This window comes from Formica exsecta, unplaced genomic scaffold, assembly GCF_003651465.1.
Source record: "Formica exsecta isolate Colony F162 unplaced genomic scaffold, ASM365146v1 scaffold1172, whole genome shotgun sequence".
NCBI classification, from domain to species: domain Eukaryota; kingdom Metazoa; phylum Arthropoda; class Insecta; order Hymenoptera; family Formicidae; genus Formica; species Formica exsecta.
In genome coordinates this window covers 6,571-17,665 of record NW_021848513.1, presented here as the reverse complement: position 1 = coordinate 17,665, position 11,095 = coordinate 6,571, and the positions used below count along the sequence as shown (strand labels likewise).

General features: G+C 36.5%; 1 protein-coding gene across 1 annotated transcript; it reads right to left on the bottom strand.

The window, feature by feature from the left end:
- Positions 1-1,763: 1,763 nt before the first annotated feature.
- LOC115240758 lies at positions 1,764-7,263 on the bottom strand. Its single transcript, XM_029816117.1, has 3 exons — positions 2,342-7,263; positions 1,958-2,273; positions 1,764-1,838 (listed from the first exon to the last, which is right to left on the bottom strand). The coding sequence occupies exons 1-3, from the start codon at positions 7,261-7,263 to the stop codon at positions 1,764-1,766; spliced, it is 5,313 nt and encodes a 1,770-aa protein (XP_029671977.1).
- Between the last annotated feature and the right edge of the window lie 3,832 nt (positions 7,264-11,095).

The window sequence follows — 11,095 nt, the reverse complement described above, 5'->3', positions numbered from 1 at the left end:
ATAAAATGTCAAAAATCGCGATATCTTGTGCAATATTGTTTTTTTTAGCATATAAAATGTTAATAGTGTTGTTTCTATCTTGTGGAATTCTACTCAGAATTGTAATTAAAAGACCGAAAATGCGAAAATAATACTTTTCTCGGAAGATTTAGATATGTATTTATACGATATTAATTAAAAACAATTAAAGCTCCTTTTTCTCTATTATTGTCTTTTTCACTTTCATTTTATTTAAAAATATCAATATAAAAAATATAACTATAACAGTATATCTCTTAGTCTGACTCTTCTTCTTCGACCTGTCCGGCATGAGTGACCCTACCGGTAAACTATTAGCATTTCCGAATAAAGCAAGTTTGATGGCTTTGAGAGCGATTAAACCCAATTTACCATGAATATATATTTGATCAAAAATAGGTTTTGAGAGAATCTGATTAAAATAATATAAAGTATTAATTAATAATTAAATAATATAAATACATTCTCCATTTTTGACGCTATTTTGTTTTTAAAGTATAAGATTCTTTGCCCTGATTAATCAGTCAAACGATTACTCAAAGTATTTCATTGATTAATCTATATAATAATTCAAGTATCCCTAATAATCCAAGACGGAGAATATGACGTCTCTTAATCGGTCTCAGATCAAACTTGCTTCACTCGAAAACGCCATCGAGGAGGAAACATTTTTATTTTTATTTTTTTAATATGTAGGTTTCTTTTAATAAAGGTTTTACAAATTTGTCAAATAAAAAATATAATACATGAAAAGTTATATAAAATACATATAATATATAATTACAAATCATATAATCTATAATTACAAGATATATTACAAAACATTTAAACACATATTGTACAAAGTGTATTACAAAATATATTACAAAATATATAAATATGTATTACAAATATATTAGAATTAATTCTATATATCTGATATAGAACTAATTATATTACAAATATATATTACAAAATATAATACAAAGGTTAATATAAAATATAATTTAAAATGTAATACAAAATCATTTATTATACGAAAATGTCCGAAATATTCATATAATGTAGAATTTACTAGAAATTTTTAGATCAAATATAGCTGATGAAGAACGGTTAATATTTATGATTAATGATTAACATGCAATTAGAAAGCTTATTAAGTTTTATATAATGTAAACAATTCTGATCAAAAGAGTCGTTAATAAAGTTATCAATCGTTTTTAAATTAAGAAGAAAAAAGTACTTACAATTAGATTATACTGGTGCATTTTGCATAGAATTGCAAAGAAAATATCCGAGAAAAGATAGACGAAGCTTCGATGTAAATCAACGATTAAATCACAAAATAAACTACGATTTAAAATTTTCGAAAAAAACGTGATGGATAAATAAATCGATAATAGTCGTAATATTCGCGATTTCAATATACATGCAATCAGAGAAACAACATAATTATTACATACTTAAACGAAAATGTTTCAATGGACATTTTGGCTTTTTATAATCGCGTCTGTAGTATAGGACATTTGTATACAATTTGAATATAAAATCTAATGTCCGATTTATTATCAAATGCGTGATTTTGTTAAATTTGTAAGGTATTAATCGACGGGAATCAGGAAAGGCCGTTAATTCTCAAATGCGTATTTTCGTAGCGGGCGATTTATTCGTCTTGTCTTGTCGAGGGCTCGGGACTGACTGACTCACTCGTCGCGTCCTTCCTTCACCTCGCCTATTTACATTTTCAAATCTATCTCGCTTTGTCCTTACAGTTCGGCCATTCTGACCATTAGGCCGTCCTCGGTTAACGCAGAAGCATACATGTCCATTATCAATACAATCTGTATCACGATGTGAAAACTTAACATAATTCTTCAAATATCTTAAACACATACATATGCGCGAAAATAATTTCCTAGTTGTGGCGTAACCATGGTCGCATATTACACGCCTCCCATACCCCCTGATATGGTCGTTGAGTATTCAAAAACTCGTCAGTATCCGTAATTATGTAACGATTATTACGAAACGTCCGCTTAACTTGATAAGGCCCTTTAAATGTGGGCATTAATTTCTTTGACGCTCCCACGCTACTATCAAAATTTTTTATCATGACTAGGTCTCCGTCCTTATAGATCAATGCAGGCTTCCGTTTTTTATCAACATGCGTCTTATTGTACATTTGAGATTTACGAGTTTTATCGGCAGCGTCATTTCTAACTTTAATAATATCTACTCGCTCAGTATCGTCAGTATAGTGTAAATATTCCTTAAGACTATCGATAGATTTCCCGCGCTGATCAACTCCAAATAATAGCTGACTCGGAGTACACCCGGTACTTACTAACTGAAGTAGTAAGTACCGGGTAAGTAAGTCTTACTAACTGAATTGTTTAATGCGTACTCTATTTCCGGCAAAGTGCCATGCCAAAATTTCCCCGTCGAGTCACCCGACATTTTCCCTAACATGGGAATTTGGACTCGATTGACGCGTTCCACTTGCCCATTGGCTTGAGGCGAACCCGTTGCTACTTTAATGTGTTTTACATTATTTTCCTGCAAAAATTTTAAGAATTCGTTCGAGGTGAAACACCTTCCTCGATCTGTTACAATCACTAAAGGGCGACTATAATTATGAAAGTATTGTTTCAAATGGTGAATAGCTTCCTTGCTAGCTGTCGTTTTAACCGCATATAATTTTACAAATTTAGTGAAAGCATCAACTATAACCAAAATATGTCGCTTAATGGAATGTTTATCTATCGGCCCTATATGGTCAATATGCAAAGTAGCGAATGGAACGTTGCCTTTCGGAATCGTATTCAAAAATTCCTCTGCCTTCCCCGTCTTGGGCGCGTAAGCAATACATTTTAAACAATTTTTAATATGTCCCTCTATCTTCTCTCGCAATTTAGGAAACCAATAATTCTGTAAAATAGCTTGGCTACTTTTCTCAACTCCAAAGTGTCCCATTTCGTCATGATATTTAAAAATAACATTCTTTTCCATCATCTCAGGAACGTAAAACAATAGCTTATCGTCCTTTTTCCTATATACGAGTCCATTACGCAATTCGAAAATTTTACTTTCAGACTGTTCAAGTTGATTCCTCACTTCTACAATTTTCGAATCTTGTCCTTGGCTAATCGTAAGATTCCATTCAAAAGGATTGTCCTCCACAATTCTCACTGTTCGACTAAATGCGTCAACGTATTTCATCCGCACTCCGGGCCTATGTTCTAATTCATAATCATAATTAAGCAATTCTAACGCCCATCTAGCAATCCTAGGGTTAATATTTTTTTTCTTTAAAGTCATGGCAAGAGAATTACAATTGGTAACAATTTTGAATTTGAGATCCTGCAGATAAACTTTAGAACGTTTTAGTGCGTAAATTATTGCAAGAGTCTCCAACTCGTAGCTGTGATATTTCGCTTCCGTCTCCGTGAACCGCTTCAAAAAATAAAACACCGGATGGAACTTGCGATCCGATTTTCTTTGCATTAGAACCGCACCATACCCTATCGCACTCGCGTCACAATGCAATTCGGTTTCGTCTTTCGGATTATAAATGGCTAATATCGGCGCTGTACTAAGCTTGTTCTTTAACGCTTCGAAGACTTTAAGTTCATCTTCACCAAATTTAAATGCCGCGCTCTCTCTGGTTAGATCAGACAACGGCTTCGAAATCATGGAATAATCTTGAATAAATTTTCTAAAATACGAGCACAATTCAAGAAATCGCTGTAATTCGCGCTTAGTTTTAGGTACTGGAAAAGTTGTAACGGCATTGACCCCGTTTATCGTAGGCTTCACACCGTGCTCATTAATAAGATATCCGAGATACTCGATTTCGGTATATAAAAATTTGCATTTATCAAATCTAATCTCCAAGACGTTGTCGACCATTACCTCGAATAAACGCTTTAAGACCTGCAAATGATAATCTAACGTAGTGGTAGCGACGAGCACATCGTCCATATAAACTACAATATCTCCCGCTCTAATAAAATCGGATAACGCATTATTTATAAATCGCTGGAAAGTAGATGGTGCAGTCTTCAGACCAAATGGCATTTTCAACCACTCGAATTGACCTAATGGCGTAACAAATGACGTGTATTTTACAGAATCTGCCGATACGTTGATATGATAGAATCCATCCTTTAAATCTATTAAACTAAAATGTTTTTTCCCGTTTAAGACTTCTAATTGGTCTTCAATTAACGGTAGTGGATAATTATCACGAGCTAATGCTTTGTTTAAAATTCTGAAATCAACACACATCCGTATCTCTCCGTTTTTCTTTCTCGGTAGAACTATAGGCGACGCATATTCCGAATTACTTGGTCTAATATATCCCTTTTCAAGCAAGCGATCTAAAATATCTTGCAATTTTTCTCTCTCGCCATGCGATATTCTACGCGGTGTACAATGAAACAGTTGCAAATCTTTAACTACCAATTTCAACCCTGTTCGAACCCTAGGCTCCCTGGGTCGCTGTGGCTTAACATAATTATCGATGAATAATCGTCGAAATTCATCCCGAGCATAATGTGACGCCCCCGAGTTTATATCTAAACAATCAATAGGATCACTCTGTGTCTCCGCAAGATTAATATTCATAATCTCCTGTGCCTCATCCGTCATATTAGCTTTTGTTAGTACTAACTCAAATTTTCGTAACGCATCGCGACCCAAGACAGCTGGCGTAATCATAGTATTTTCGGGCACAATCAAAATTGTCACATCTTTTCTAGAATCGCCACCTAACGAAATACGAGCCGTGACTTTACCCTTAATAGTCAATTTAGAATTATTAATGCCGCAGTATCGATAATCTAATTCGTTCACCGGCTCAACATTCACGCCGTTAACAATTCTCTCTTTTAAAAAACTAACCGGACTTCCCGTATCCAACAAAGTGTCCAAGCGTAAAACCTGTTGAAGACTAGACCCGGTTATCTCGAACATAACGCTTCGCCGAAAATCCACCTCCGTCGCAGAGTCTTCGTAAACATTAGCAACCTGCGGTTTGTCTCTTTTCGGACAATCATTGGCGAAATGTCCCATCTCCCGGCACTCGTAACACGATCCCCTCTCTCGCCTAGGCCGTCGGCACTCTCTCGATACATGCCCCATTCGATTACAATTATAGCACTTTACTTCAGCCGCTCGCTGTCCGTCCTGCTGTTTCGCCTGTTTAGATTCCGATTTATTAAACGGTTTCCCCGTCGATTTCCATTTTTCTCCTATAGTACTGCGCCTTGAGCGATTCCTCGCTTCCGGTTGGATGATGACTCTCCTAAAGGCCTCCAGCAATGCTCCAGCTGAGTCGTAACAATGGATGCGCGCTTGGTTCCGCAACGAGACATCTCCTATGCCGTCAATCAAATATTCGATTAAATTGTCATCGTCTATCGGTACCTGATTAGCCAATATAAGTTTATCATGGTAATAATCAGCAAAAGCCTCGCCTGAACTCCATGTTCTGGCTTCGAATTTTCTCTGACGTTCCACCCTACTGAGCCGACAGTCAAAAGCGATCTTCATTCCCCCCATCAACTCGTCCATAGTCATCTCAAGATTCCGCGATCGTGAGTGAAACCACTGTGCTGCTCGACCCTTTAACTTTGAACTGATAAGAATCTTAGCCATATTGTCATCAAGTTCATATGTTTGGCACAATAACCTGACCTGTTTTTCCCACTCGCCGAAGTCACGATCCGTTCCGTTGAATTCGCTTAGAAGGTCACTTACCGCTCTAATATTTACAGGCCTCCCGCTGTTTGAATTATTACCGGCTCGTTGAGAGTTCCTCAATATCTCCATCTCTTGCTGAGCAACCTCGAGCTCTCTCGTCATCAGAGCTCTCTCTCTCCGCATTAATTCTAATTCGCGCAAAAGAAAGTCGTTTCGATGGCGCACATCCCGTCGAAATTCATCCCGAGCATAATGTGACGCCCCCGAGTTTATATCTAAACAATCAATAGGATCACTCTGTGTCTCCGCAAGATTAATATTCATAATCTCCTGTGCCTCATCCGTCATATTAGCTTTTGTTAGTACTAACTCAAATTTTCGTAACGCATCGCGACCCAAGACAGCTGGCGTAATCATAGTATTTTCGGGCACAATCAAAATTGTCACATCTTTTCTAGAATCGCCACCTAACGAAATACGAGCCGTGACTTTACCCTTAATAGTCAATTTAGAATTATTAATGCCGCAGTATCGATAATCTAATTCGTTCACCGGCTCAACATTCACGCCGTTAACAATTCTCTCTTTTAAAAAACTAACCGGACTTCCCGTATCCAACAAAGTGTCCAAGCGTAAAACCTGTTGAAGACTAGACCCGGTTATCTCGAACATAACGCTTCGCCGAAAATCCACCTCCGTCGCAGAGTCTTCGTAAACATTAGCAACCTGCGGTTTGTCTCTTTTCGGACAATCATTGGCGAAATGTCCCATCTCCCCGCACTCGTAACACGATCCCCTCTCTCGCCTAGGCCGTCGGCACTCTCTCGATACATGCCCCATTCGATTACAATTATAGCACTTTACTTCAGCCGCTCGCTGTCCGTCCTGCTGTTTCGCCTGTTTAGATTCCGATTTATTAAACGGTTTCCCCGTCGATTTCCATTTTTCTCCTATAGTACTGCGCCTTGAGCGATTCCTCGCTTCCGGTTGGATGATGACTCTCCTAAAGGCCTCCAGCAATGCTCCAGCTGAGTCGTAACAATGGATGCGCGCTTGGTTCCGCAACGAGACATCTCCTATGCCGTCAATCAAATATTCGATTAAATTGTCATCGTCTATCGGTACCTGATTAGCCAATATAAGTTTATCATGGTAATAATCAGCAAAAGCCTCGCCTGAACTCCATGTTCTGGCTTCGAATTTTCTCTGACGTTCCACCCTACTGAGCCGACAGTCAAAAGCGATCTTCATTCCCCCCATCAACTCGTCCATAGTCATCTCAAGATTCCGCGATCGTGAGTGAAACCACTGTGCTGCTCGACCCTTTAACTTTGAACTGATAAGAATCTTAGCCATATTGTCATCAAGTTCATATGTTTGGCACAATAACCTGACCTGTTTTTCCCACTCGCCGAAGTCACGATCCGTTCCGTTGAATTCGCTTAGAAGGTCACTTACCGCTCTAATATTTACAGGCCTCCCGCTGTTTGAATTATTACCGGCTCGTTGAGAGTTCCTCAATATCTCCATCTCTTGCTGAGCAACCTCGAGCTCTCTCGCCATCAGAGCTCTCTCTCTCTCCGCATTAATTCTAATTCGCGCAAAAGAAAGTCGTTTCGATGGCGCACATCCGCCGACTCACGACGCAAATACGGCCTCCGCGTCGCGTCCGCCTGGCTTTGCTCCCCTTGTTCGCACGGGCCTGAATTCTCCCGCGGTGCGTTATCCTCCTCTCCGAAACAACTCCCCTCTTCATCCCGCGATGGCTCCCCTCGCGGCTCCTGCATCTCCGACATCCAGTCACCTGCCGGATTCGCCGATGCAATTATCGCAACTAACTCCGCCTTCGTTCCCGCGGTTGACAGCTGATGATTTTTGAGAATTGTCTTTAATTGCACACTCGTGAGTTTACTCAGTCTATCCATAATATAAAGCTCAATTTAATGTTACAGTCCTGTCCCGACGTTCGCAACGCTGCTCCGATAATACCAGTTTCACCTCGATGACACTCAATATTTTGATATACTATTGCGACGGTTTAACGATACCTGTCGAATATGGCGATCAAAAATTCCAGAATACAGTTTGATTTCTTTGTTCCCTTCTCTTAAAACGGCGATCGAAAATTCAGGTCCAGACTTCTCAGCAATGCTCAGACCATCGACATCCTCTCGAATCCAGGTCTCCACCCAGAAACTCCGCCGCCGTCACTCAACAGTCAATCCTCCTTTTCGAAAATTCGCATGCGACACATGCAACGATGCCACGTACAGCACACACGATTCATACGCAGTCTCAAATTTTACAACGTCTATCATAAACAATGCACCGTAATTTCTTTATCGCGGATCGCAAGTCACAGATCCCACTTCTGAGAATAATGTAAGGTATTAATCGACGGGAATCAGGAAAGGCCGTTAATTCTCAAATGCGTATTTTCGTAGCGGGCGATTTATTCGTCTTGTCTTGTCGAGGGCTCGGGACTGACTGACTCACTCGTCGCGTCCTTCCTTCACCTCGCCTATTTACATTTTCAAATCTATCTCGCTTTGTCCTTACAAATTAAATTAAATTAAATTAAATTTTGCGATTAAAAATAAGATATGTGTACCGTTTCGCGGAGGATTGACTAAACAGGGTAAAACCATATAAGTCTTAAAATACCGTTATAAAAAAAACTGCGCGTTATCGCCGCGTTCAGTGGATGATAACTGGCTCAACGATTTGACCAGATCAAGATCCCTCCGTTAGATAATACGCCGGTTAATATCCGACAAAGACAAGAACAATCCTAAAGGTGGAGAACGATCAAATTCTTGTTTCTACGTCGGACTCCGCAAGATCAATCCGAAAAGAAAAGTTAAGTGATCCGTTGAATATCAGGAGCCCCGCTGCAGGAGGGAACGAATCCCAAATCTTCCGGACTGTTCCCGATAGCAATGATTTCGATAACGAATCAACGACAGTTACCATTCTAGTCATTATCTTTAATTCACGAGATTAAAACTCGCGCGAGAAAATGTGTCCTTCCATTATTAAGAAATATATCTCTTCATTGAAAATTAAATGGATATAATAATTTTTATGAAAATGTGATTACGAACGACTATATTTATGAATAATAAAATACATGTATTGCATTATTGTAAATAATATAATAATAATTACAATTAATTATTGTACAATCATAATTAGAGTACAATTTACAAATAATAATGCTATCAGTATATCAAATAGATATATCTGATATATCCAATAATGTAGATAATTGATACTGAACAGCATTTACTTCAAGAGTTTAACATTACATAAATTTATATAACAATATAATAAATATATATACAAGTTTAAATATATAAAATAAAATGTAATATACATGTATTACATTTTATTTTGTACATAATATATATATATGCAATTTTTTATTTATAAAAAAAGATGTAGCATGTGTGCTATCTTTGAAATTTTTAATAATTAGTTTTAATTTTTTTGCTAGTTACTTTTTAATTTAAATCGTAGAAAAATTAAAATTATTAATTTTTCTACAAATTTTGTATAATTAATTTTCACTTTTTAATTCTTCTCAAATAATCCTACTTATTAGTTTTCTAAAGAATTTTAAGGAATTAAATAACTATCTTAAATTAAAATAGTCCTAATAAATAGTCCTAACAATCCTATTTTTGCTGGCTAAGCCAGCGAGAATCCGGGATCACACTTTGGAGAGTGTGTCTTAATCGCGCACCCTAATCGCGTGCCTTACTCGGGTGCCCTACTCGCGTGCCCTAATAGAATGCACCGATAGCATTCTTGATTACGTGCCATTGCACGTAGAAATGCACAAACACATGTATTGCTCAACATGTGTTTTTTTCCGCCTTTTGACCACGATATTGGTCAACTATGTTGCTTCCGTTGGGCCGGCCAGTTGGACCTACCTTTCGTTGATCCTGGCCATATTCAATCTGACTACATCTAGCCAGAGGTGTAGCTTCGACCTCTATCAGAGGACAATGAAGGAGAAAAATTCCTTCCGTTGCCGGCTAATTATTATCGCCGGTGCATGAGCGTAATTTTACGCTCGTTGACGGCCGTAATACGTTAGGACCGTTTGTTGTACATTGTTTTAATATAACTTTGCTTTAACTGATATACAATGTCAAATCATTAATTAAAAATTGTGATTGATTAAAATTTTTGTAATATATAATATTACTCTTTTAATACAATTATAATAGAATTAAGTAAACATTTACTTTTATATATTTTTTACTATACTTTTACTTTATATTATTATTATTCACTTATTTCTTTAAATATTATACATGATTTGATTGATCGATTACTTAAATTTATATCAGTCAAAACAAAGTTTTCTGATATGCTACACTACATATAGATGGATGGACTGTAAAATATTAAATAAAACGTGTGTTATAAGAATAAATTATTATATACATAATAATAAAATTAGTGACACGTTCTTTATTAAATAAATAATTGATAGATAATTGATTACACAGAATGATAAAGAATGAATTGATAGTGAATTGAAAGTTTTTTTACATTTATTTATTTATGTTTTAGTTTGCTTTTGTAATATGTTTTAATGCAAATTTCTATTAAATAAATGTCAAAAGTTATGTGTGTAATCTAATTTATTCTAGTCCATCCAATTTAAGATAACGGATCCATCTATAATCTACAAGCTACAATCTATATCTACAATCTCTAAAAATCCGTTATCTTAAAATTAAATAAAAGTTTGTCACCGACACTGATGCGCAACAGCGGAGTTGTTGGTCTTGAAGCTACGTTGTCTGCAACATACAAATATAAAATCCAAATTATAGCAACATTTAATATAATTAATATTTCAAGAAATTATTATTGTACGCATCGAATTTTATATCCGGTGGGAGCAATAATAAGCAGGCATATAAATATGGAATAATTTTATAAGGTCTAAAAAAGAAAACAATTTTTTTTAAGTAGAAACTTTTATATAAGAGATTTATATAAGAGTTCTTCTCTTTGTGCAAATCACTCTTGTTTAAAGTATTCAAATAAATGAACCGAATTAATGCATGTACGGGATGTATAATAATACTCACCCTTAGGTTGCTCCGCCGGTGCAGGATGCCTCTCCTAGGCCTCCTCCTCCTCTCAGAATGTCAGGGTCGCTACGTTGCTCTGCAACATGCAAATAGAAGATCCAAATTGTAGCAGCGCTCAAAATAATTAATATTTTAAAAAATTTATTATATGCATTGAATTTTATATTTGATCCATATAATAATATGCAGATTAATAAAATAATTTTATAAATTTTGGTAAAAGCACTATTAATAACTCTAATAATTCCATATAAAAGCTATAATCTAAAAGTAGAAAA